Source organism: Sceloporus undulatus, chromosome 3 (genome assembly GCF_019175285.1).
Source record: "Sceloporus undulatus isolate JIND9_A2432 ecotype Alabama chromosome 3, SceUnd_v1.1, whole genome shotgun sequence".
In the NCBI taxonomy this organism is placed as follows: Eukaryota; Metazoa; Chordata; class Lepidosauria; order Squamata; family Phrynosomatidae; genus Sceloporus; species Sceloporus undulatus.
Genome location: NC_056524.1, coordinates 275,098,452 through 275,125,249, shown reverse-complemented (window position 1 = coordinate 275,125,249; position 26,798 = coordinate 275,098,452). Strand labels below are relative to the sequence as shown.

The 26,798-nt window shown below is 51.0% G+C and overlaps 2 protein-coding genes across 9 annotated transcripts in view; both read right to left on the bottom strand.

Annotated features, from left to right (window-relative positions):
- ACAP2 (ArfGAP with coiled-coil, ankyrin repeat and PH domains 2) overlaps positions 1-12,031 on the bottom strand; it is a 34,416-nt gene extending 22,385 nt beyond the window's left edge. For 6 of the 7 annotated variants that reach the window (XR_006102693.1, XM_042455982.1, XM_042455984.1 and 3 more), the window contains exons 1-4: positions 11,877-12,031; positions 3,942-3,999; positions 3,245-3,364; positions 2,256-2,309 (exon numbers count right to left, since the gene is read on the bottom strand). Coding sequence is in view for 6 of the 7 variants with exons in the window: in XM_042455982.1 (XP_042311916.1) it covers positions 2,256-2,309; positions 3,245-3,364; positions 3,942-3,999; positions 11,877-11,929 (285 nt within the window). In the remaining variant the exon portion in view is untranslated. Of the gene's footprint in view, positions 1-2,255; positions 2,310-3,244; positions 3,365-3,941; positions 4,000-11,577; positions 11,735-11,876 lie in introns of those variants that run through there. The other variant, XM_042455986.1, reaches the window with a different exon arrangement.
- A 1,230-nt stretch (positions 12,032-13,261) lies between these two features.
- PPP1R2 (protein phosphatase 1 regulatory inhibitor subunit 2) lies at positions 13,262-26,404 on the bottom strand. 2 transcript variants are annotated; one of them, XM_042455989.1, is made up of 6 exons: positions 26,055-26,404; positions 25,826-25,933; positions 24,992-25,069; positions 20,916-21,019; positions 18,874-19,065; positions 13,262-14,853 (listed from the first exon to the last, which is right to left on the bottom strand). In XM_042455989.1, the coding sequence occupies exons 1-6, from the start codon at positions 26,282-26,284 to the stop codon at positions 14,783-14,785; spliced, it is 783 nt and encodes a 260-aa protein (XP_042311923.1). In that variant the 5' UTR covers positions 26,285-26,404; the 3' UTR covers positions 13,262-14,782. The 2 variants fall into 2 exon arrangements, with proteins under 2 accessions (XP_042311923.1, XP_042311924.1); XM_042455990.1 differs by lacking the exon at positions 13,262-14,853 and adding an exon at positions 17,920-18,343.
- Between the last annotated feature and the right edge of the window lie 394 nt (positions 26,405-26,798).

Sequence of the window (26,798 nt, the reverse complement as noted above, 5' to 3'; positions counted from 1 at the left end):
CAGTAGGATCAGTGGAGGGGTGGGAATTAATACCCTCCACTTCCCCTCCTCCTATGTGCCACCTTGCATGGGTGGACAGGCCAGGAGAAGGTGACCAGCTGACAGCCAGGTGAGCCAGGGGCATACAGTATGCCCACCTTCCAAGTCCAACCCTCCAGCAACAATGCCATATTGCACAGGGGTGGGGTCTCGGCCATTCGCCTCCCTCCCCACAGCTGGCAGGGGTAACAACCTCTGGCCTGGTCACTCTTCCAGGGCTCAGAGCCCATACAGTTGGACCCACAGCACTGTCAGAAGTAACAAAGGGAGCTCAGCCCATGGACAGACATCTTGCTGTTTCCCAAGGGCCACATCCAGTGTGATTTTGACCCTGAGCAGCCCTAAAAGCACCTCACCCTCAAGGAAGGGGATGGAGTCAGAGGGGAAAACCTGGGAGAGCTCCCTCTCAAATGCACCCATCTAGCAAGCATGGCTTCATGACATCCTTGCCTTACACACAGTGGTTGCATGGAGACATTAATCCCTATGTGCAGTCAGCAGAAGAATTTCAGCTTGGTATTAGCAGTAGCCAAGAATACCCACCTATCTGGTAAACCAGTTCCTTTTCCTGCACTGAGGCTGCAGGGATCCTGAATTCACATTTGGGATCAGAAGCAGAAGAGGCAATGGCCAAATCCAGGCTGACCCAGAGAAGATGGCAACACTGGGGAATGGGAAGGGAATCTTGCTGTGCCAAAAGATGATGCTGTTCAAAGCCATTCAGCAGCCCCCTCTGACACCTTCTTCTCATCTTTGGAGGTGCCAGGTGAGCAAGCCCACAGAGGGGAATTGTCCAAGCCCTTCCCAATCCCAAAACAGGGAGGAGGGCTCAGGCCATAGACGGAACCCCCTCATACACACATATGCCTATCTTTCTCTCCCACAGGAAAAGAGATGGAGGAATGGGAGGTTTCTTCAGCTGATGCCTGGGGTGCCCCCACTGCCACCCTTCCTGCAGGAATAAGAGGCAGAGATAGAGGGCAAGAGAAAGGGCCAGGGACCAACATTTTCAGCTTGGCGAGTAAGGCCAGCCTAAAACATAGCACCAGTCCAAACTCTTTGGGGCAGGGCTGCACTTGTCCAAAGTACCTGGGGAGGGGTTTGGCCTGCTTCACCTCGTCTCCAAAAGCCCCAGGGGCAGCTGTGACACAAAGCAACTTTGGGCACCTGAGGTTGGTGTGACACTAGCTCTGAGCCCACCTGGAGAGGGATAGCCTGGCCACTGTCCCCTAGGACTAGCAATAGACAAGCTAAACTACAGCAATGGCTTCTACAGAGGGCTGTACTGTACTGTGCAACAGGCCCCAAATACAGTTGGCAGACAGTTAACCAGTCCAAGCCAAAAGGATCGCCTTCACCAGTTAACCAACTGCACTGGCCACTGATCTGTCTCCAACAGAGGGATCCAACGTATCTGAGGGTCCCCTGTTCCTGAGCAGACTTGCCTCCATGCCAAGGTGTTCTTTTTTGGCACCTCCAAATTTCAAAAATTACCACCTGCAGAGGGATGGTTGGCCAGGCAGAGATCCTCTGTTTAAAGACCTCCTCCTGCATCCTTGGAGAGGGGCTGCTACCGCCCTGGCTCAATCCAGCTGGACCAATGGCCTTGCCCAGGTCTTCCAAGAGGGGCTCTGCAGAGCAGCTGCTCCACCAGGGCTTCCCACCTACCATGGAGTTGAGTAGAGGCTTTAAGCCAGGCTTTGGGGGTGCAGTATCAAGGCTGGCTTTCCTAGATGCTGCCCCTCACCCAGGAGCACCAGGGAAGCCAGAGAGAGGGCCCAGATCCACCAAATCTGCCAGGTGGGCCAGAAAGACATGACACAGCAGGGAGGCTTGATATCAGGAAAGTTTCATCTTTAAGAAGCCTCAAACATTCTAGAAGAAGCCAGAAAGCAAGAAGCCACAGACCCTTGGCTGCCAAAAGGAGAGAGGAGTGATGCAGAGTTTCCAGATGGGAGCCAAGAAGACAGGCCAGCCCATGCCAAGAGCCACGTCCCACGTTCCAGGAAGCCCGGAAAAAGCAAATCACACACATATTTCCCCAAGAATGAAAAAGCAGCTTTTAAAAACACACACACTCCTTTGTGGAAGCATTCCATTTCAAAAGCTCTTGGTCTGCCCCAGAAACACAAGAAAATCCTACAATCTTCCATGGCTCATGCAGGAGAAGGCCTAGTCGGCTGGCCAGTCACAGTTGTGTTGTTTCCAAAACTCACCGTGTGGTAATTGATCATCTCTTGGAGGGTGTCAGAGAACTTGGTCAAGCTGGCCTGGAAGGGAAAGAGATGGTGGGCCACAGTCTCCCTGCCAAGCGCACCACCCTGAACTTATTACGCAGAAACCACTTCCCATTGTCACAGCTGCCCTGGGAGCCAGCCCAAGGCCCATTCTCTCATGCAATTGAGGGGGGGGGGGCTAAATCTCCCTCCTCTTGGGATCCTCTAAAGAGGTTACAAAGCAGTACTGAAACGTAGTTTTTTGTGGGTTTTTCAGGCTATGTGGCCATGTTCTAGAAGAGTTTGTTCCTGCTATGTCATTCTGAAGATGCCAGCCACAGATGCTGGCGAAACGCCAGGAATAAACTCTTCTAGAACATGGCCACATAGCTTGAAAAACCCAGAAAACACTATGGATGCCGGCCATGAAAGCCTTCGACTTCACGGTACAGAAACATTTACCAAGCAAAGCCAAACCCTGAAGAAGCAAGGGGACAGTTTTCACATGTCCAGGCACACCCTATTTTACACTCCCCATAGCTCCTGGAAGAGACCAACGTCTAACTCCTCCTTTCTATTTTCCTGGCCAATTTTCAGCCATAAGGAGAAGCTAAAGGGCCTGTTAACTGAGGGCATTTTGTTGTGTTTTTTTGGTGTTGTGGTTTTGCCGGGAAAACCTGAAAAGGCTTTGAGATGAGGTAGGCAAGTGCAGTCCATGGACAGGTGTGAATTGCACCAGTATTTAGAGTGGGAGGGGGCAGATCAAGAACAGCTCAGGTCAGCATCTGCCCAGAAAACTCCAAGCTGAGCCTGAAGCCCATACAAGAGGGGGCTGCCCCCTCCCATCCCCTTGGGGGAACTCCTGGCCTGAGGAATGCTCCTCCCGACCATCAGCAGCATTTGACAGTGGAAGATGGGGGCAGCAGGAGGTCTGGCAAGGTAGAGCCAAGACTCCAGCCACTAGGCTGGCTTCAGCAGCTGGCACTCACCTCCACCAGGGCATCATTACTGGAGTACTGAGCAAGGTCCCGAATGCCATTGGTGAACTGCTTGTTGGCTGCACAGAAGGCTTTCCCCGTATCAATCATGGCAATGCAAAGCTTCACTAACTGAAAGAGAGGAAGGGAAGAAGGGAGAAAGAGCCACAGTTCAATATGCAACCTCTGCAGTCAGGGTCCACAGCCAGCACCCCCACCCCACCCCCCCCCCCTTTCTCCCACATCAGGCTGGCCACTTTTGAAGACAGACCATATTTGGCCAAATATACCAAGGCAACCGCCACCCTCCTAGATGACTGCCTTCAATTAAGGATGGAGCCCGACATTCTCCAGGCACTGGCCACCTGTGACATCTTGCCCCTTGAGGCTGGAGCAATACGGAACCACTCTAACCTCTGGCCACTGACAACCTCATCCCCCCTGAGAATTTCTCCCATCTTTTTTTAAACTGTTCAAAGTTGGTGGAAGACAGAAAGCAACAGGAACCAGCTTAAGTCGCAGCTGGAGAAGAAAGATCAGTTAGAGCCTTCTAATTCAGGACCAGATACCATTCTAGGGCAGAGAAACCACTAGAACAGAAAATCCATGTGGAAGCTCTTCCTTTGATGGGTGAGTGTGGTTCCTGCATGGTTGTGGCGCTTAGGAGATACGCCAAACGAGACAAGAAGGAAATCTGATGTTTGCTCACCTTGTCAAGTTTCAGTTCTAGTTCCGCCACATCTCCTTCCACATCCTCAAGTGCAGCTCTGCAAGGAGAAACACACGGGAAAGTCCAATTGGTTTGTTTTTCTTGTGAGCCTTCATTTCCAATTTGGGCGACCCTAAGACGAACCTATCATGGGGATGTCTTGGCAAGATTATTTCAGAGGTTTGCCACTGCCTTCTCCTGAGGCTGAGAGAGAGTGATTTACCCAAGATTACCCAGTGGGTTTCCATGAACAAGCTAGAATTGAACCCTGGTCTCCAGAGTCACAAGTCAGATCAGTCAGATACTAAAATATAGACCAGTGATGGCGAACCTTTTTAGGTCGCCGTGCCAAGGGTGGAGGTTCCGCCCTCCAGGGGCAGGGGCCCATGCCAGAGGCGGGGCTTCCACCCTCCGAGGGCGGGGCTTCCACCCTCCGAGGGCGGGGCTTCCCCTGCGCCCTTTCTTGGCCTCCAGCTGTCTCTGAGAGACAGCTGGAAGTTGGGGGAAATTGGGGGAGGAGTGACAGGCTCATGCCTGCTCCTCCTGCCCTTCCCTTGGCCTCCAGCTGTCTCTCAGAGACAGCTGGGGACCAGTAAGGGCCCATGAGGGGCAGGAGCAAAGGGTCCGCAGGCCCTGCTCCTGTCTCTAGGGCTGCCCCAGGCCGGAGGTGTCCTCCGAAGGACGCCTCCGGCCTGGTAAAGCCCCGCGGGCGGGAGGAGGAGGAAGGCGAGAAGAGAAAGAGAAGCTGGCACGGGCCGTTTCTCTTTCGCTCCTCACCTTCCCAAACTGAAGGCAGCGCTGCCTTGGGCCTGGGAGGGTGAACAGGGGAAGGAGAAGCCAAGGAGGAGGAGGCTGGGCACGCGTCGCAGCCTCCTCCTCCTCGGCTTCCCTTTCCTCCGTGCGAAAGGGCTCCATGGTCCCTTCCCCACCACCACTCCCTTCTCCTTCTGTGTCGTGTCTTTTTAGATTGTAAGCCTGAGGGCAGGGAACCGTCCAATTAAAAAGATTGTATGTACAGCGCTGTGTACATTTACAGCGCTTTATAAATAAAGGTACTACTACTACTAATAATAATAATAACAACAACACATGTCCCAGCCCCCTTCTCTTCGGCCCTTTCCTCCACGTGAAAGGGCTCCATGGAGAAATGGGAAGACGGCTGGGAGGAGGAGACAGACGCTCACGCGCCTCTATCTCCTCCTCCCAGGTGCCATTTTCTGGCTTCCTGCTCTCTCAGAGAGACAGCAGGAGGCCCGAAAATGGCAGGGAGGAGGTGGAACGGGCACACATGTGCCCATTCTGCCTTCTCTGTTGCCCCGTGCCTGGCGAAATGGCGTCGTGTGCCACCTGTGGCACGCGTGCCATAGGTTCGCCATCACGGATATAGACAGTCAGATACCAAACATGGGCACATCCTGAACCCTCAGCAAGTATTATCTCGCATTAAAAGCTGACAGTAACCACAACATAGAGTAGGAAGGGACCTCAAGGGCCATGTACTCCAAAGCCCTGCCATGGAAGAATCCACAACTCAAGCACTTCAGAGAAATGGCCATCTAATCTCTATTCAAAGGCCTCTAAAGGAGGAGAATCCCCGTCCCCCAAAGCAGTCCATGTTCCATTATAGAACAGCTCTTACACTAAAGAAGTTCTTCCTAATGTTTACACAGAATCTCTTTTCTTGTAATTCTAGCAGCAGAAAACAAGTTCACTCCTTCCTCTACATGACATCACTTCAGATATTTAAAGATGGCTATGAAGCAATAATTTCAGACTCATAAAGTCCTAGAGTGAGTCTCAACCAGATGCCCTCCTCTCCCACAGCAAGTCATGTAGAACCGAGAGCGGAAAGGATTACAGGAATCTTCACCTGATTTTACCAACTGCTCACATCTACACCTATTCCAGACTTTAAGAAAGATGATTCCAGTAAACTTAAAAAGGACTAAGGTGATTCCATGGTCAGGAATACTATGAGAAGGGACTTCATGATGAATAGGAATTTCTTAAAAGTAAAATGTTAAAGGGGCAACTCCAAACAGTTCCAACGAGGAGGAAAAATGGGAGGTGTCTCAAGAAACCAGGCGAGAACTAAGAGCCACTATCTGTCTCCCCGGAGGTGGGGGACCTATTAGAATGGTCCACCCTCGAAGGCTAATGGAACCAGTTGGATTCCAGAAAGCCCTAGAGGGTTTGTTGGTTGATAATACCGGTGATTCTGTCGAAGCCTTGGTGAACACTTGGAAAACCGATCTCACCAGGGCTATGGACACAATCACTCCCAAGTGTCCTTTCCTACCCACTTCTTATCAGAAGCCCTGGTATACTAGAGAGCAGAAGAATATGAAGCCGATGCGACAATGACTAGAGTGCAAATGGTGCTCAACTGGACTCTTATCTGACAGAACTCATCGTAAGAAATTTCTTAATTCTTATAGAGAGGCAATAAAAGCAACGAGGAGATCCTCCTCGTCTGCACGCATTGCATCTGCAAGGTCTCGCTTGGCAGAGCTGTTTAGGGTGGTGAGGGAACTGACGGTGATGCCATCTACCCAGAACCCTCTACTTAACCCGACAACAGTCTGCTGTGATGCATTTAACAACTACTTTGCAGGTAAAATCTCTCAGATAAGGGCCTACCTGGACGCCAACGTTGGGGCAAAATCAACTGATGAGGTGTCCAGTCAATCCGTTTATGAGACTAGACTGGATCAATTTGAGCTTGTGAGTACTGATGATGTGGACAATATCCTTGGAAAGGTGAGGAAGATGACATGCTGTCTCGACCCCTGCCCATCATGGCTGGTCATCCAGGGGGGTGATGCCTTGATGGCATTTCTTACACATGTCATCAATGCATCCCTTAGGGAAGGTTATGTACCATCCTCTTAAAGGAAGTAGTTGTTAGAGCGCTTCTGAAAAAACCTTCCCTGGACCCCCTGGATATGAAAAGCTATAGGCCTGTATCCCATCTGCCATTTTTGAGCAAGATGATCAAGAGGGCTGTCGCTCCTCAGCTCCAAGTGGTCTTGGATGAAGCCGATTTTTTAGATCCATTTCAAACTGGCTTCAGGATGGGATTTGGGGTGGAGACTGCCATGGTTGCCTTAACTGATGACCTCTGCCTAAGCATCGACAGAGGAAGCGTGACCCTGCTGGTACTATTAGACCTCTCAGCGGCATTTGACACAATAGACCATGACATCCTCTTGAATCGCGTGAGAGAGCTAGGAATTGGAGGCACTGCGTTGCAGTGGTTCCAATCCTTCCTCTCAGGCAGACTTCGGAAGGTGATGCTCAGGGACAGTTGCTCTTCAAAAACAAAGCTTAACTGTGGCGTCCCTCAGGGCACCATCCTGTCCCTGATGTTATTCAACATCTATATGAAGCCGCTGGGAGAAATCATCCGTAGTCAAGGAGTGGGGTGTTATCAGTATGTTGATGACACCCAAATATACTTCTCCATGTCTCAGTCATCATCAAAGGACTGTGTTTGCAGCTTAGGGGTGCTTCTCGACTCGTCACTTCAGAAGAGAAATCAGGTGATTGCAATGGTCAAGAGCGCCTATTATCAGCTCCGGCTGATATGCCAGCTGCGCCCTTTCCTGGAACCAGGGGACCTTGAAACTGTACTACACACACTGGTAACCTCAAGACTTGGTTTTTGGAATGCGCTCTACATGGGGCTACCCTTGGGCCTAGTCCGGAAACTTCAACTGGTGCAGAATATGGCAGCCAGATTGATTACAAGAACAACTAGGAGTGACCATATTACACCTATATTGAAATCACTCCTCTGGCTGCCTATTTGTTTCCGGGTGCAGAACAAGGTGTTGGTCATTACCTTTAAACCTCTCCATGGCTTGGGCCCAACCTACTTAAGGGATTGCCTCCTTCCGTACAACCCGCCCCGTAGCCTCAGATCCCTGGGAGGAATTTGTTGCAGTCCACAAAGACCAGATTGACGGCAACCTCCCAGAGGACTTTTCCCGCGATCGCTCCCACTTTATGGAATGGCCTTCTGGACGAGATCCGTCAAATTGCCAACCTAGAGAGCTTCAAGAAAGCTGTCAAGACGGATCTCTTCCGGCAGGCCTTCCTGGAATAGAACCCAGCTACATAATGCTCTCCCCACAGACATATATAAGCAAAGACTCTGCCCACCGTTATTCTATTATTGTTTTTAGATTTTATTGTCTGTAATTTTAATGGATAGAATTGTTTAATCCTTTCTAAAGGGGTGTGTGGAAATTGTATATATTGTGTTTTTTGATTGTGGAAACAAAAAGCAGGATATAAATTAAAGTTTTATTTATTATTATATATTTAGATGATTAAAGAGCTTTCAAATAAGCTAAGTTTTAAAAGGGACATGTATAAGAAATGGAAAAAGGTGGAAATCACTAAAGAGGAACCCAAACAAATAGCAAGTAGGTCTGGGGGAAAGTCAGAAAAGCTAAAGCGCAGAATGAGTTCAGGTGTACCAGAGAAGAGGTTAAGGATAATAAAAAGGGCTTTGGGGGCACGTCCGTAGCAAAAGGAAGGAGGAGAAAATAGTAGAGCCAATGTGTGGCGAAGATGGAGAAATGCTAATAGCGGATAGGAGAAAGGCAGAACTTAACAACTTCTTTGCCTTGGTCTACTCTGAAAAGGAGAATAGTGCTTAAGCAACAGGTGATGCAGAAAGGGAAACGTAGCACAGAATAGATAAAGAGGTAGAACAGGGATACCTGGCATCTCTAAAGAAATCCACATCTCCAGGGCCACATGAAGAGTATTAAAAGAAATGGCAGAACAAATAATCTCAGAACCACTGGCAGAAACCTTTGAGAACTCCTGGAGAACAGAAGATGTAGAAGCAGACGGGAGGAAGCATAGGACCATGGAGCTGAAAGAGACACCAAGGCTCTGTTACTGTAGATTTGTGGTGAAAATGTTCAGATGTGACAATGGTTGCTAAAGTTTAAAATCGGTTACAGCTGAAGGCAAAAGCCTGGGCCACAGACAGAAAGTCCAAGGACAATGGAACAAGACAAAATGTAAAGAAGATCTGTTTTTCCATTGGTACTGTGGTTGGTTCCTATGCTGCATGGCAACTTGTGGGAAGGAGGCTGGACTAAGCGATCACAGCGTGGGAATGTTGTACATATCACAACAAAGACTGTTCTAGTGAAGTCTGGGAGCATGGAGACTGAGAGAGTAAGACGTGGTCTACAGTTGTTATATTATTATTATTATTATTAACCTTTATTTATAAAGCGCTGTAAATTTACACAGCGCTGTACATACAATCTTTTTAATTGGACGGTTCCCTGCCCTCAGGCTTACAATCTAAAAAGACACTGAGGAGAGAGGAAGCTTGTTTTGTGCTGCTCCAGAGACTAAAACATGGAGCAATGAATGCAAGCTCCAGGAAAAGAGATTCCAGCTCAACATTAGGAAGAACTTCCTGAGGGTAAGAGCTGTTTGACAGTGGGACACACTCCTGTGGTGAAGTCTTCTTTGGAGGCTTTGAACTCGAAGCTGAGGAGCCAATCATTGCCGGTTCTTGCTTGAGAAGAGCATCACCCGCCGCCGCCGCCTTGTCTGGGTTTGGTGGCTTATAGTCAACTCCCATCCTAACCCTGTTCCTGTGACTTTCTCTGATGGTTTTTTCTCTCCAATGCTCTCCACTGGCCCTTTTTGATCACTTGTAGGGATTTCCATGCAAGTCAATTGGTCTTTGACACATGATGCTACTTTCCCTCCTTTTCTGCTCCGTCTGTTCTTTTTGAGCAGGTTATATCCTTCAGTATTTGTATTCCCAAGTCTCTGTTATACCTATAAAACTCCTATTTGCCTTCCTGCGCTCGGACGTCACGCTCACCTTCGTTGGGGCCTTCCCCTCCCTTTTCCAAGGGGCTGAGCTGCGCTCCAGAAAGCAGAAGTCTATCTGTGCTTCTGCTCAAAAGCGACAAATGTAGAAGAGGGAAGCCAGAGAGAGCCACTAAGCACATCTCCTTTCACAGCCACCAGCCACCCTGACCTGGTTCTCTGAGGCCCTACTTCATTGCCACCAAGGCCACTGGGGCCACCATGTCGGCCCAGTCCAGGGAACAGCACAGGAGCAACAGAGAGCTTGCTGGGGGTGTGGCACAAAGCTAAGACCTCCAATTTCCCCCTGGAGAGATCTGCCTCCTTCTCTTCCTCCTCCTCCTCTGTTAACCTCTGCTTTTGCTTCTTGGGTGCCTTCCCTGCTGGGGCCCAAGAGGCCAGTGACCCTTCCAGGCACCCACACATCCCTCCGTCCGCTGCCCCTTCTGTGGGCCTGACAGCTGTGGCTGTGAGAATATCACTTCTCCGCAGGTCCGCCTCCTTCCTCCTGCCAGCGTACAAAGAGCCAGGATGGGGGAGAGCAAGGACTCTCCCGTTCAGCCTTCGATCCCCAAGGTGCCCAGCAGAGGTGGGCCACAGCGTGCTCAGGCGTCCCAGCAATGGTCCCAAAAGGCAAATGGTGTCAACAGCTGGGGGCCAGGCACCCTCCCGATACCTCTTGCAGGGGAAAGGGCTGTCGAATGGGGGCTGGAGCTACCCCGAGTCTCTCTCCAGCCACTTCTGCATTAGACACCCTCATGCCTGACACTGATGGCCATTCCTAGCCCTGGGGGAGGAGAATGGCAAGAAGAGGAGCCTCCCAGGTCCTGCAAGAGTCGTCTTGGCAGGAGGGCCCCCGAGGAAAGAGAACTGGCACTCCTGCCACCCTTCCAGGAATGTGTGCACCCTCCAGCCCCAGCGCACCACAGAATCATAGAGCTGGAAGAGACCCCCAAGGGCCACCCAGTCCAACCCCCTTCTTCTGCCATGCAGGAACTCTCCATCAATGCCCTCCCTGTGGCAGGTGCCCATCATCCAGCCTCTCCAAAGAAAGAGACTCCAAGGGAGCTTGTTCCTCTGTCGAACAGCCCTGACTGTCAGGAAGGTCCTGCTAATGTTGAGGCGGAGGAGACCCTTTTCCTGGAGCTTGCATCCCTTGCTTTGTGCTCTAGACTCTGGGGCAGCAAAAAGCAAGCTTTCCTGTGTTGTCCCCTTTCTTTGAGAGCCATAGATTTACAGAGCCGGAAGAGACCCCCCCCCCAAGAAGGGCCCAGATCTTCTGCCATGCAGGAGCTCTCCATCAAAGCATCCCTGATGGCCATCCAGCCTCTGCTTAGAGACCTCCAAGGAAGGAGGGTCACAGGCAGCATCTTCCGCTGCTGAACAGCTCTGACCCTCAGCCGTTGCCTGACTGTGATCCGATGTCATTTTAAATAGCGAACATTAACATGGACTAATATGTATTGTTTCGTTATTTGGGCGGAATGAACGCCTTCGGCTGATCGATTTGATCGCTTTCCATTGTCTGTACGGCGCTGGGTCAATGTACTACTGCGCTACATAAAGCTCAAGAAGAAGAAGAAGAGTCGTTTGCATCCATTGCTCCTATTCTCTGGAGCAGCAGAAAACAAGCTTGCTGCAGCCTCAGAATGATTCCCCTTCAAATACTGTAGTCAAAACACTGACCCTAACAAACTCCAACTCCCAGAATTCCATAGCCTTGAGCCAGGATGCCGAAAAGCGGAGCCAAAACGGGTTATTTCTCCAGTCTGGAGTATTGTACCTTAACTGCTATTCAAAAAGAGGAAGCATCCTCTGGCCTTCTCAGCCTTGTTCTTTGGACTCCAATTCCCAGAAGCCCCAGCCATGATGCTCATTGTTCAGGAACTCAAAACCCTAGCGGACCAAAGGCGGAGAACCGCTGCTCCGGATCCTTTGCCGGAGGCTCTTAAGGTCTGCCCTCATCAAGACCCCTAATTTGGGCCACGGCTCAGTGCTATGAACCCTGGGAGTTGTAGTTTGGCGAGGCCTCCCTGCGGCCCACGGAACTACGCTTCCCAGGGTCCCTCCGCCCTCACTCACCTGAAGCGGGGCGAGTCCTTGAGGCACTCCTCGAAGTCCAGGGACACCCGCATCCTGCCTGCCTTCGCTCGCTCTTCCTTCGCTCCGGCCTCTTTTCCGGGGCTCGGGGGCGTGGCCAGCCTTCGCTTCCGGGCGGATGGGCCCCTTTTCCCGGCAGCCACCGCGCGCGCCTAGCCTGCCAGCCAATGGAGGGAAGGGACGCGGAGGGGCAGTTGGGAGGGCCAATCGACGACGCCGGCAGGAAAGGCTCCGCCCCAGCCTCTGAAGGGCAGCCCTGCGCGCCAATGGCCGGCAGGAAGCCCTGGACGGCTCCTCCAATCCCGAGGCGCCATCCACCTCCGGCCTGGAAAGCCTTTCCGAGGGGCGCTGTTGCCTGGCAACCGGGGGCTCGTGGGCCAAGGCCAGCCCTGCGAGCCTCAAGGAAGGAAGGAAGGAAGGAAGGGGCTGCTGCGTCTCTTGGCTGGGGCCCCGCCCTTTGGCCTCGTATTCTCATCATCATCATCACCGCGATGACGGCGATCCAGGCAGGCAGGCAGGCCGGCAGGGCACTTCGCCCGGTCGGGAACCCCTTTCGCAGCCTCCGAGGCGGCATCTCTTCTCCTCCTCCACAGCAAAGGCCCTCCCTCCGCCTTTAAAGTCTTGCCTCGGGCGGAGTTACTAGTTGCGCTTTGCCTGGGAGCCTCTCTCCAACGGAACTCCGCCGGACGCCTAGAAGCCCCTCCAGAGGACGCTCCTCTAGGAATTGGCCATAGAGCGGGGCTGGAGGGCTGCAGACTCCTCGAAGCCATCCCCAAGGGAACCTGCCTCTCGTTCCGCTGCTGAAGGGAGAGGCCTCGGGGAGGGATTGTTTGGGACCAAGCCAAGAGCCATCAGCTCAGGAGGCCCTGAAGCAGCAGCAGCCCTGCAACACCCCAAAGCCAAGGCCCAGCAGAACGCACATGGAAACCGGCCTGGGCCCAGAGCCCCCTGCTCCTCCTCCAGGCCTGGCCTCTCAAGACAGAACAAGGCACAGAGTAACACGGAAAGCAACCAACCGCTTATAACCCCCCCCCCTTCCATGCCAGCCTTCTCTGAAAATGCCAGGGACGCCGCTTGCGAAACGTCAGGATTCAAGAAACTTCCAGAAGATGGCATTCACACAGCCCCCCCCCAAAAAAAACCCACAGCAACCATGGATGCCGGCCGTGAAAGCCTCGACTTCCGTGTGTCTTTATTTGCAGTCCCCCCCCCCCCCCGACCCCTGCCTCCTAAAAGGTGCCTCCTGGGATGCTCTTTCCCCTCAGGACAGGGCTTTCCCAGGCAAGGCAAGGGCAGGAGCACAGGCCAGGCTGCCTCTGCCCAAAGGAGGAGGAACAACAGACATATTCAGGAGGCCTCCAGCCAACTGTTTTGACCACTATTTGCTGCATGTTTTATTCAGTGAGAGTAATCCAAGTGCTGTACAGAAGACAGGTTAACCTCCCTCCGGCCCAGGCAACGGGGTCAAGACAAGGCAGGCCTGAGCCCCCAAGTCTCCATTCCTACCCAGAGCCAGGGCAAGCCCACCCCATCATCATGTTGGGTTACCAGGCTCAAGTCCCATCCTACCAAAATCCAAACTCTTTCCCTGGGGAAATGCCTTTCCCTTTACTCACCTGCCATAGTTGCATAGTGGGAGGGATACAAAGAGAAGCCCGGCCAAGAACCCGGCTGAAGCAACTCAACGCTTTCTACAGCACCTCACCTCCTTAAATGAAAGTCCAGTGACTACATTACACACCCGAAACTAGAGAAGGAAAACCAAATGTCTGAAGAAAGCCCCAGTGCTGGATACAACTATAAAATAACTCAAGGTGTCGCTTTGAAATAGATCTACAGTGGCACAGAGCTGTGCAAAGATACAAATTAGGCCAAGCTTTTAAGAAACAAAGAGCCAAAGATGGCCAGTGCCATTGGACCAAGCTCAAAGCCAGTTCCCCAGAGGCAGGCCAGGCTGGATTCCCTGCTAGGCTGCCATGGCAGGGGACCTCCAGTGCAAGAGTCCTTCGCATCCCCTCCTGCTCCTCCCAAAGGCCCCAGGAACTTGCAGAAGCCCACTGGGCTACTGCAGACCAGCCTCCGGACAGAGCAGAGGACAGCAGTCCTGAGGAGGGGCTTAAGAGCCTGGGGTTTCTCTGAGGTAGCGCTCTCCCAGTGAAGACTGCTTCCAGAGCCGGCTTCCCTCTGAACTCTTAGCAGCCAGAGGAAAGAATGCCTTGGGTGGCAGAGCGGCACACAGCCTGGTGGGAAAAGAGCTACAGAACACTACATCAAAACCAAAGGACAGATGGAGAAAGTAACACAGTACGTTCAGGTTGGCTCATCGTTTCCCAACTCAGAACATCCCATGCACAACAGCTGGGGAGCCTGGGAAACGCCTGGCTGTAGAATGCAAAGCCTCTTGCTTGTTTAATGTGGCCCCTCGCTCCCTTTCTCAGCAGCTGAGATAATCACCAGCTGGCTAGGCGGGAACAGGTTAGGAGTGGACGACAGAGAGAGGGGCAAGGGGCATCTATTCCAAGCTGTAGAGTTTGGCACACTGACACCCAAGCCCTCCTATAAGACACAGCCACTGAAGTCCACGAGAGGGGAGCCAAATGAAAGAGCAGAAAGCGAGTGCGGCTGGCTGTCGGATGGCTTCATAGCCAGAGGGGCAATGGGAATAAGCCCCGGCCACAAGGGCTGCCCCACACTGTGATCCCACCCTGCAGAGTTTGCACAAAGCCATCTTCTGAGACCACGAGGCACTGGGATGATAAGCCAGCTCTGCAACATTTGCAGTCCCTAACAGAAAAGTCTTGATGGCTACTCCACTGTATTCTTGGCAATACAGAAGTGCAAGCTGGCCACTCCACAGGGCGTGATGCAGTGGACACAAAGACGCGGCTTTACAGTCCTGAGCAGACTTCTTCTAGGCTGTGTGCAGTGTTCTCGAGCGGGTCACTAGGAGCAGCGGGTACTGCAGGAAAAGAGAGAAGAGCAGACGGAAATGGGTTTCTCACAAGGGACAGGCTGCATCCTGCAAGACCTCACTGCATCCCCCGGGTGCCTGGCAAGGAGGCAGGCACCAACCACCCAGAGCAGCCACATTGTTTTTATTCTATTTCTGAAAAGACAAGACAGCTTCTGGAAGAGCTGGGGTGATAAAGAACCCACTTTTTCTGAAGCACCGTCTTCCACATGCCAAGTGGTGCAATCAGGTGGTACTGCCCCTTCGCTCCCTTGAGTAGCAACACAAGGCTCCTTTGACCTCCCATGGCCAAGCTTCAACCTATTTAGGTGCCACAAGGGCCTTCCAGATGACAGAAGGAAAGCCTGACTTGCCTCTAGAGAGCAGGTGAAATGTAGTCACATCCCTCGCAGCCTGATGCTTCCCTCCCCCTTCACCAGGAGCAGGGTCACCACTCCTCTCCATCTTCCAGAGGCCCATCTGAGCAATACATCCAGCCTGATAGGCTTCCCCTCCCTCCCTCCCTCAACCACCACCCTCTCGCCTAGACTCAAGCAAGGTGCCAGCATGCCCAGTTATAACTGCAGCTTCCCTTCATCCTTGCTTCTACACTAGCCCACACTGTAACCAGCTAAGAGTTTGAGAAGGATTAGCCAGGGGCTTAGCATGGTTTAGATAACTAGCCCAGGAGGCAGGATAGGACTAACAGCCTAGGGACGATTAAGGAGGGTGGCCTCTGAGAGGAAAAGGCTAATCTAATTCCGAGGAAAGGGTGGGCTTTGAGCATGGGGCTGCCGCCCCACATCCAGCCCCTGTGCCCCACCCTTCTGTGACTAGGGCCTGCCACTGCCTCCCTCGCCTGACAGCCTGGGCTGCGTAGTGGAGAGAATGCTTCCAGCCCTTTGCTCATCGGAGCTCAAGGCCAGGGATGCCTTCACACTGTGCCACAGGCTTCTCAGGGCTGAGAGAGGGAAGGGATGGAGGCAAACCAGAAGCTAGCAGCATGAGACCCTCATCCTTCTCCAAAGGAAAAGGTGGTTTGGAAAAAGATCTGGGCAGTGACCTTGGTGCCACAGAGGCCACACTACTCCATGGCAGCTACTCCCACCCATGAGACTGATTCCTCCGAGCCTCACAGCCGACTCACTGAGCAAGAGAACGGTCCCCATGTGTCAGGAAGAAAAGCGGCGCGGCAGAACCACCCACAGAATTCTTGTCAAGAATAAGCAGCTAGCAACAGAAGCCCCAGGCAGCCTGTGGGTAAAAACAGACCTCGGAGCTGGTTATAGCGTTGTTCAGCTCAACCAAATGTTACCAAAGTGAGTATATTTCTGAATTAGGCTAGACTCTTTTTCATCTTTTTTTTTTTTACCCTGGAAGAACCTTTGAAATCTTCATGTCGTTAAAGACCCCCTGCATAAAAATAATTATTATCTCTATAGCTCAAAACATTTTTTCCCAATCACAATCTCTTGTGGATCCTTGGGCTAGATGGTACCGAAAAGGTAGCAGGGCAAATTTTGGTGGGCGCTGTGGCTCTTAATTCCTAGGACAGAGGCTTGCTTCGTAAGTGGAACTTCGCACACACACACACACACACCCCAGATCTGCCTGTCCGAAAAGTAAAACCTGCTTGGGGGGGGGGGCTGCTCTGTTGTCCCACCATACGCAGCACTGGGACTTGGGAGAGGGCCTTCTTAGCTGTGGCTCCCCAACTGCAGAGTGTTCTACCTCCTGGAAGCCCAATTAGGGGCAACACTAATTTAGGGGCCAAGCTGAAACATGGCTCTTCATCAAAGCCTGTCAGCCTCATTAACTCATCCCAAATACAGTGAATATAGTGTTAATTTTTTAAAAAATCTTTTAAATGTTTTTAAATATATTATTGCAGTTTGCTATGATGTTTTTATTCTTTCATATAGGGGACTGTAAAAATTGTAATGAACAAATAGTGCAAAACCAGAATAGAGGTAGAAATGAGGCTCATACAGAGCAGCAGTCTCTACTGCTGTTTTGGGCAGCAGTTATAAAGTGAGATGGAAGGATCCCAAAAGCACAGAAGAAAAATGCAGGCAGAACCAATTCCCCGCAACCCGTGAAAGGGACTTCTTCCAAATTCTCAGCCCCTGACCCACCCCAAGAAGAAGGCTGCCTCAAAAGGAGACGCAAAACCCTTTCCAGTAGTGGATTCACAACACCGTGGGGTTAAAAGGGGCTACGAGCTGAGCAGGACCAAGAGGGAGCAGCTAGCCAGGGACCATCCTTCCTGGGACCACCACCAAAAAGGTGCTGGCCATCTGGGAACAGGCAGGACAGCTTCCCAGGGAAGAGATGCCATAGTCTTATTTCTTCACTGTGCCCTTCTTCTCAGTCAGGGTTAAGGCTTGGGCCATGGACAGTTTCCACAGTCCAGTGTAGCTGGCTTCCAAAGAGACCTTTTCTTCCCAGTGCCTGTGGCGGGAGGCAGTCTTTCCTACAAACTTCCTCCCCACACTGGGAAGCATAGACCTCTCATGACATGCTTCCAGGGAGAAACTATCCACCAGCCAGCCAGCCAACGCCTTTTCCAGCCTCTGTCCTGGACCTTGGGTGGAGAGGTAGCAGAATTGCTAGACCTGGGACTAGGTGGATTCCTGGAAGCCCCAGCAGAGAGTGGGGAGAGGAGGTGGCTGGATTCTCTGAGCAGGGCTCTGGTAAAGAAGAGGACTCCCCAGAGGGCTTGGGGCCCACAGGCCAGAAGACATCCCAAGACCCTTTTCTGGTACTAAGCCCAGCTGAATGGGGTGAGAGTGGGCTTTCTCCTGAGGTAAGAAAACTGTCAGCCTAACAGGGCACTGGGCTTCGGAGGGAGCAGGTTAGTCAGGTGAATGCGTATAGGTCCCAGGTGCCATGGCTGCCTTACAGCTGCCTGCTTGGGAGTGGGCATGATGGGCATACGCAACAGGCTTCCACTCTGTCTCTTCCAGTGGAATTCTCAAATCCTGCTTGCAAGCCAAAAAGGTCTGCCATTTTGTTGCTCCGCATTTACACGTCCCTTTCCTAACCTCCCGCTGTGTCAAAATACCTCTTCCAAAACCCGTTTTCCAATTAAATTTATTTCTGTTTTCAAGTTCATGGTTACAAGAACGTGGTCAGGCAGCTCCCAAGGAGAGAGGCTGATATAGCTTCTTGCCCAGTGAACACGCAAGGATTAAGGCCCCGATGAACCAGTGGCCACCTTGATGCATTTGCGAATGAGAGGGAAGGCGGCAACACTGTAGATGGGAGCTACCCGCTATTTTCATTGACATTCACCATTCTTGAAATCTCAGAGCAAACTGCTCAGTTTATTCACGCAAAGATCACTCCCCAACCAATGAAGGACAGGAAAGAGATGCTTGGAGGAGAGGGCTCTTTCCCTTCCAAAATGGACACATGGGGACGGATGCCAAGCAAACGGGGAAGGGGGCTCAACGGTAGCTGAAGCAGAAGGAGACATTCCGCTTGTGGTCTGCTGCATCTGGAATGCAATTACAAATGCGGAGGGTCGGTTCAGGAAGCACACCCGCCAGGACCCGACCAACTCACAAAGCAAAGTGCCTCTGAGCAGAAGTGGTTGGCGCTTACAGGGACAATACAAGGCCAACTGCACAAGGCCTGACCTCCCAATGAAGAGGCAAGGGAGAAAACAGGCACCCACAAGGCAGGACTGCTTCCTTTCCTCCAAGGGCTCTGCTGCCATTCCTGTTTCCATCCTGAAGAGCGCTGGTCCCTCAGAGAAGCAGACCTGGCTACTGCCCATTCTGAGGAGACAGCGTTGCCAACAAGAAGGTGGGAAAAAAGTCCTAGGGGAGGGGAAGGGGGACACTGACAAGGCAGAACCCAAACGCACCACCCAAGCACTGCACAAGAGGAGTCTGTCCAGTAACTATGAATCCAGAAGGTGATCCCAGCCCTGCAAAACACACTCCACCTTGCGGCCACTCATGAATTCTCACAATGACTCTCCGCGAGGGAGCAATCGTCTGTAACTGGGAATTTAGTGCTCACCAAGTTCTGGGCTCATCCCCCCCAAGTCTGTGGCGTCTCGCATCTCTTCATCCTCATCTTCCTCATCCTCCTCTTCATCGTCATTGACAGCTGCACCATGCAGCTCTTTAGCAATCAGCTGCCGGGCAAGTTTGATGTTCTGGCCTTCATTGTAATGCATTTTCCTCTTCATTTCAAACTGCTTCTTTTTCTCTGCATAAAACACATGGTGGAATTCAGATCACCAAAGTAATACTTGTTCCAGAGCTATGGGCTGCTGGAGACACAAAACAGTATCCTGAGTTACTAAGACTCAGACAGACAGACAGACACAGCCTTTATGGTTAAAACTTTCCCCAAGAAAGATTTTGCCTCAGGAGCAGCCACCATTTTGCATGTGGCAGTGGAGATAATTTGTCAGGTGAGAATTATGGGCCTACCTGATACACAGTGTTTGTGTGTGTATGTGTATTTGTTTTAGAACATGTGCGATGTGTTCTATCAGTTGCAAGGCTATGAATAGTGAAGGGGTGCGAGAGAAGATCAACCATCTACCTTGAATCTTCCCCACCTTTGACTGATGACCCAAAAGCCAAGTCGGTACAACCTGCACCCCTTCTGAAAAGGGCTCAGATGCAAGATTCCCAACAAGCCCAACATAAGATGAGCTCCATGATGGGGGCTAGACAATTATGTACAAACAAAAGTGTGGAGATTTTCTGCATGGCAGAATGGGGTTGGACTGGATGGCCCTTGTGATCTCTTCCAACTCTATGATTCCATGATTCTATGAGATCAGGCCCCCACAATCGGTGTCCAAGTGTCAGAGTTGGCACCCAGAATCCCGGACAATCAATCAGTCAGTTTGATTATAGAATCAACAGCACTTTATTGATAGATCCAAAATCAGACATGTGCCTGACTCAGCTTCTTAGCTGAGACTAACCACACCTCCCCACAGACAAAGTAACAGAATTACCCAAAGCCAAAATCCCCTCCCATGCAGAAGCCCGCCAAGCAAAGCCCCTCCTGGTTCCCACAGAACTGAAAGCACATTCCCCGCTCAGAGAGCCAGGCCTTCAAGGCCACCCGATAAGACACCTGGCCCTGCTATGCACTAGACATCACTATCTACATTCCTAACTGCAGCTAAGCCCCCATCATCCCCAACTACTATACCTCAACACTAAACACTATCTGGTAGAATACTAACAGGATTCTAACACCAAGAAATACACTGATGCCTCTTCTGCTGGGCAAACACACCTGAGGAATGGAACGGCTGATGTTCTGCTTAGAAAAATCAAAGGGACTTGCACAGAGGCCAAGCAAAGTCACAGAAGTGTGGAGAATTCAGGCATGGGCCTCCAGGGATCAGGGAACATGCACACTCCAGCCGGACTCACTGCCCAAAGTACAGTACCTAGCTGGCTTGTGCTCGGACAGCCACACAAAATAGGCAAGAACCTGGCTCTCATCTGCATATGCCAAGGACTGGCTGTTCTTTCCAAACCTAGAATTATAGAGCAGGAAGAGACCTCAAGGATCATCCAATCCAACCCCATTCTGCCATGCAGGAACACACAATATAAGCACCCCCAACCGCTGGCCATCCAGCCTGTTTAGAAACCTCCAATGGAGGAGACCCCACTGCACTCAAAGCACTTGATGTAGGGCTGTAACGAGAAGAGCCACTCTATAAATCACCGTTGCCTGCTTTCAGATTCCTCCAGTTAACCTGCAACACTGTTTGCCTAAAAAGAGTCTTGGCTTTAAAGAACCAAGCACTTACTTATTTAAACTGCCAGCAACATCTAAACTAAAAGCTTAACTAAGCTAAGAGGGAACATTCTCATCCAAAATGCTAGCAGTCACCTCAGTGCCTTCTATGGAAGAAAGCAGGCATCTTTCTTGAAGCCATGGGAAGGAGAGTCACAACACTGAGATACATTTCTTCTCATGCACCTCAATACAAAGACAATTGTCCAACTACAATGGTTTGCAACTCTGACTAATTTCTGGCCATAGAACTGTTGGAGCATGACCACCAGCTCCAGACTCACCACGTTCTTCTGGCGAGAGTTCTGTCTCATCTTCATCTTCATCACTGCTGTCTTCCTCCTGAGCTAGGACCTTTGGTCCCTTGCCTTCCACTACTGCTGCTAACCTACAAAGAGGGAACCCAAAAGGAGGTGAGACCGTCTACCCCAAGAGAGCACAAACAAATGAGTTGGAGAACAAGTCGACATTTGCCAGCCAACTTCCTATGAGCACCTGTTGCAATGGCACTGTTAGACATGGTTTCTAAGCATGATATTTTGATGAGCACGCTGATTAAATGTGGTACAGGTGGAAACACCAACAGATTCAACATTTTTATCATTGACTTAAATCTGAGGGAGAGAGAAGGCTAGCCCAGTACCATCAGGGGCTAGCCTGAAGAAGAAGAGCCCTCCCTCCGGTCCATCTGCCTTGTTCCAGGCCTCAGAGGGAGAGAAGAATGCTGGACCTGATTCTCTCTCCCCCTCACCATTCCCTTCTCCTTTTGTGTCGTGTCTTTTAGATTGTAAGCCTGTGGGCAGGGAGCTGTCTGTTATCCCCTCTATTGTAAATCGCTTGGATTCCCAGTGACTGGGCGGTATATAAATAAAACCTATTATTATTATTATTATTAGGGGAGGAAATCCTTATCAAGTCTGTAGAGGTTGCAAAACTGGGGCAGTGGGATGTTTGGCAGCTATCTCACTGGAAGACTGGAACAGAATTCCAAGGAACTTTTGATAAACTACAAAACTGAGTAGGAATTAATAAAATCAAATGCAATTTTTTATGTTCAGGCCACAAAAACTAAATGCACACTTATAGGACCGGGGGTGGGGGGGGGGGTTCTTGGCTTAGCAGTAGTACATATGGAAAGAACCTTGGAATTACTGTTGATCACAAGCTGAACAGGAGCCAGCAGTTATGCTGTAGCAAAGAAGGCAAATAATATTTTAGCCTGCATTAACAGAACCATAGTTTCCAAGATGGCAGTTTCTCTCAGAGCCAATGGCAGTGGCAAGATAGCTAATGTTTAGTACTGTGCAGAAGAAGGCAATGGTGAACCTCTCTGCAAGACCTTTACCTTGAAAACCCTATGATGAGAAAATCCAGAATGGAACAAAAGATACTGCCAAAAGATGAAACTCCCCGGCCAGAAGTTAATCAATGAGTTACTGGGGAAGAGCGCATGACAAGTACAAGTAGCGCTGTGGCTAATGACACAAAAGAACTCAAGCCAAAAGGATGTTCAGCTATTGACATACTCAAGAAGTGAAAAGAAAGTTCAAAGCTGCACGAACATATTAAAGGAACATGGAATGTAAGAAGCATAAAATTAGGGAATCTAAACATTGTAAAAAAAGAGAGAAAGAAATGGAACATGTAAACATTAAAATATTAAGAAAATGTATAAACACTGTAACATTAAAAAAACAAAAATAATGACCATAGATGATTGACACAATCTTTGAATGCTAATGTTAGGATTGTCCATGCCACTGTGTTTCCAATTTCAATGCATGGCTGCAAAAGCAGGGAGTGAAGTTCTACAGAAACCCCAGACTGCCAAAAAGACAAACAAATAACTAGAGAACAAATCCAGCCTAGATTTCCCCTAGAAGCTAATGTGGCTAATCATAGACAGTCGTACTTGAGACATACCATGAGAAGACATGATGGATGCACCAGAGAATATCATAATGCTCAGTAAGGAAAAGAGAAATACCAGAGTCCAGAAGGAGAGACTCAGCCAAGGAAGCCACAGCCCTGAATCTGCAGGACCTGAGCAGAGCTGCTGATAACAGGGTTACTTGGAGGGTTCTCATTCGCAGGATAAATCTAAGTCAAAGTCTACTTGATGACAGTTAACAAAGCTGCCAAGACAAAGAAACTAATACTCTCACTATATTCTGTACTCATCAAGACTCATTTTGGAGTCCTGCGTTCAGTTTGGGGCATTTCATTTTAAGAAGGATATAGACAAGTTGGAGTAGCTTCAGAGAATGACAAAAAGAATGGCAAGAGATATGGAGAACAAAAGACATGAGGAAAGGTTGAAGGAGCTGGGCATGTTCAGCTTGATGAAGAGAAGGCTGACGGGTGACATGATTGCCCCTTTTAAATAGCTCAAGGGATGTCACACAGAAAAGGGCATGTTTGTTCCCAGAGGAAAGGATCAGGTCTAATGCTAGTAAGTTACAGGAAGGTAGATTTTGGTTGAACATTCTTGACAGAGTAGTTTGGCAAGGGAGCCAATTGCCTAGAGGGGGGGGGGGGGGGGGTCCCTTTTTCTGGAAACCTTGAAAAAAGAGGCTGGAGACCTACCTGCTGCTGGGAATGCTCTGGCTGGATGATTTCTTGCACTGAGCAGAGGGCTGGACTCGACTGCCCAGGATGCCCTTTCTAATGCAATGGTTTTATGAGCAGATTCTAAGAATCTCATTTACAAGCGAGGAGGAGCCATGTGCTCATCAAGAGAACAAAGAACCTCTGGCAAAAAATGCAATCTAGTTTTGCATAGTGTTCACTTTTATACTGAGAGCAAGAGTGTCAACTATAGTTTAAATAACCTGAAATGCCACTTATAGCATCTGCTTATTTCAACATTCTCTTCAAACGTTTTCAGGACAGAATGTTTAATTTCTGAGATTAAGCTCTTTCAATGTCAGTAGATCATACCCTAAAGGCAGCATCCAACCCCACACAAGCAGACCTCCGCCTGTGCAATAACAGTCGTCTCCTTCCCTGAACTCCTGGCAGAGCTAAACGTCCTCCACAGCTCCCAGGTACCCACCTTCCTGTGTCTTCTGGAGGCATACAGTGGGACTGCAAGAGGAAAGGAAGGTAGAACCTGTTCAATCAAGTGTATCTGGTTCACTGGCAGATGGACACCATTAGATTTTTTTTTTCTACATTACTATAGGGTTCCAGGACTATTAAGAGGCACTGTGTACATGGCCACAATAATCTAATGATCTTATACAGGCAAACCTCAACTCCCTTGAACCCCACTTTCTTCAATTCTCAAAAGAAAAAAGAAAAGAGAAAGACCGTATACAGAAACTTCTAGGAGATGCACTGGGAGGCTATGTCCTGAGAAAGACATCAAGGTAGCAGAGAAACCAGCCTGACCCATCCTCTGGCCAGAGAAGGAGGCCCTGCCATAGGTGTGCTCCTTGCCTGCTTAACCCCCAAGTATGCTCTGGGGCTACAGCAGCATCAAGAAAAGATCATTCATGCCAACTGCTCCTCAGCATGGCCATACCAACATCAGAAAAGCCATGTGTCTGGAACTGGATGGAGACACCCACTTACAGCTCCCTGCTTTACTCTAGCCTGTAAAGGCTCACTCTCCTTCTCTTCTTTCTCCCCACTGTTCCCTTCCTGGGCATGCCTAATGGTAGGCCTTTTCCCTCTCCCATTTATTGATGTCAGCCACTCTGAGATGTTGTTTCTCTAATGTGTATAAAAGTATAGTAAAGAAAGAACAATACATGTAAAGAAGAGGACTCAGGAACACATTGCATGTAGAGAGCAAAAGAAAAAAGAATCTATGTTGAAGCTAGAGCTCTGTGCTTACTCAACTGCATAAATGGACACATGGCGAACATATGTACCTTCTAGGTTCAGCACCAGTCTGGAGTCCCTGCCACAGAGCAACCAAAGGAGAGAACCTTGGCCTTCTCTCCAAGTGGTGGGCTTCCTGGGAGGAAGGTAGCTGGGATAGACAGCGTTTAATTCTAACTGAGGGGCTGTACAGACGGGTCCAAGGGAGCGGCTTGCCATTGCCTCTTTGCTCAGCGGATCGGGGGCACAGCAACTGCACACCACAAAGTACCAGTCCTTTTGGGAGTGGAAAAAGTTGTCCTTGCCATGGCGGCAGCGTTTTTACTGCGTTTCTTTGATGCAGCGTGTCTAAACGCTGCACTGAAGAAATGCTGTGGATCCACCCGCCATCTGGTTGGCCTGGCAGCTTCCTGGCGTGCAGCCGCCATGCCCCCACTCCACCCCAATGCTGGCCCTTTTGGCTGGTCTGTACAGCTTGTGAGCCAAGCTCTTTCTTGGCTCTTCAATCCCTGCTGCTTTCCAGGTCACTTACTTCTGAGCCAAGATATCTGCAGTTGGGATTGCACTGGATTCCGTGTCGCTGCATGCGTCCTCGTCGTCTCCTACCATGCTGCAGAGACAAATGACACCAAGGCCATTAGGAGAGTATTCTGCCTTCTAAGGAAAACCCACCTTGGTAAAGTCTGGGGAGGGAACTCAAGTTCTTAGAAGGCAGGCTAGTGTCACCTTCCAGCAAGAGCCCTGCCCTGCGTCACTCTCCCAACGGAATTTCTCAACTGCCCTCTTATGCTGCAGCTATCCAAGGCAATGCTCCAAATAAGTACTTGAGATACTCAAGTTCTGATGAGCTAGTGGCCTTCAAAACACTGACCCAAAAAGCTTGAGTTGACTTCTCTATAGGTCAATGTTTAAGTACTCTGCTTTAACTCTTATCAAAGAAGGAAGCAGGAGTGCAGTCTGTCCTGGGAGCTTGGTCCCCTCTACTCTGCTTTCCATCCGGCCTCTTCATGCAAACAGTGATCACTGCTGAAATGGTGTCAGTTCTTCCTCCTCCTCCTTTCTGCCCTTTGTTACGTGCCCCTACATTTTACCCTCCGCTTGCCCATGGGTCACAGGAAGAGCTGCAGAGAAGCCCCTTTGCTTGGCCAATGAAGAGCAACCAAGGGCTCTTGGAAGAGGGAGGGCCTCGCCCCTTCTTTCTCCACTTTTGTCTCTGGGGGAATTCTCTGCAGTGCTCCGTTTCAATCCCTGTCCATGCTTTCACCTGAGGCCCCTGGGGCTCAGCAGCCCCTCTCACAGAATCCCCCCAACAGGACCCAGCCTCTGCCTGCCCCTCCAGCCGAGAGTCTCCTTCTGGCTGCCTTACGCGTGGTAGGGGGTGCTGGGCTCGTCGATCTTCATGAGCCCGTAGTCCTTCCCCGCCGGGTGGTAGGTGGCCAGGATGTTCATCTCGTCCCACTTCTGCGACTTCTTCCTAGAAGGGAAAGGGAGACAGAGAGACAGAGGCCCAGGCCTCAGAGGCTGCTGCTGCTGCTGCTCCCTCCCTCCCAGGGGCCTCCCTCCCGGCTCCCGGCTCCCGTCCGACTCCTCCTCACCCTTCGAGGATGGGCCTGGAGTCTGCGCGGGCCCGCGCCGAGGAGGCGGAGGCGGCGGCGGAGGCGGCGGCGGCGGCGGCGGCGGAGGAGGCCTGGGCCTGCTGCTGGAGGAAGGCGGCCGAGGGCGCGGCCATCCCGGCCAGGCCCAGCCCGCTCCCGGCGCTGCTCGAGGGGTTCTTCAGGATGCCCTTCACCGGCGGACGCCCCACCGACGAGCCCTTCGCCTCCATGGCCGCCGGGAACGAACCAACGAACGAAGGAGGCGCCTCTGGCGACGCTAACGGCCCCCCAACCGCCGCTCTGGGCCTCCGCTGACGCCGAGCCCCACTGCGCACGCGCGGCGCCCAGCACATGACGTCACAAGCGACGGCCGGGAGAGAGGGGGCGGGGCCAATAAACAGCCAGAAGGACTTCAGCTCCCAGAAGCCTCTGCCCTCTTGGCCAATAGTCTGGCATGCTGGGAGCCAGAGTTCGGGAGTCACCTTTGGTGCTCGAATCCCAGAAGCCTCAGCCAACATGGCCATTAGTCAGGAAGTATGGGAACTGAAGTCCAAACCATCTGGAGGGCCAAAGGATGAGTCCCGGCCGAGGCCCAGGAGGAGGACAAGGGCCGGGAAGAAAGGAGTCAAGAGAGAGTCCGCCCGGATCCCTCTCCCCAGGGCGCCTCTCGCACGGAATCCTGGGATTTGCAGTTTTATTCCTGGGCTTCAGCCCAAGAGCGCCGGTGCCTCCTCCACAAGGCCT

Excerpts from the sequence above, each read along its gene's own strand:
- PPP1R2 (XM_042455989.1), bottom strand. The coding sequence starts at position 26,284 with ATGGAGGCGAAGGGCTCGTCGGTGGGGCGTCCGCCGGTGAAGGGCATC. Across the intron at positions 25,070-25,825 it reads CCCAGCACCCCCTACCACGC|CATGGTAGGAGACGACGAGG; the intron begins GTAAGGCAGCCA and ends TTGTCTCTGCAG. Across the intron at positions 21,020-24,991 it reads GCAGATATCTTGGCTCAGAA|GTTAGCAGCAGTAGTGGAAG; the intron begins GTAAGTGACCTG and ends CCCTCTTTGTAG.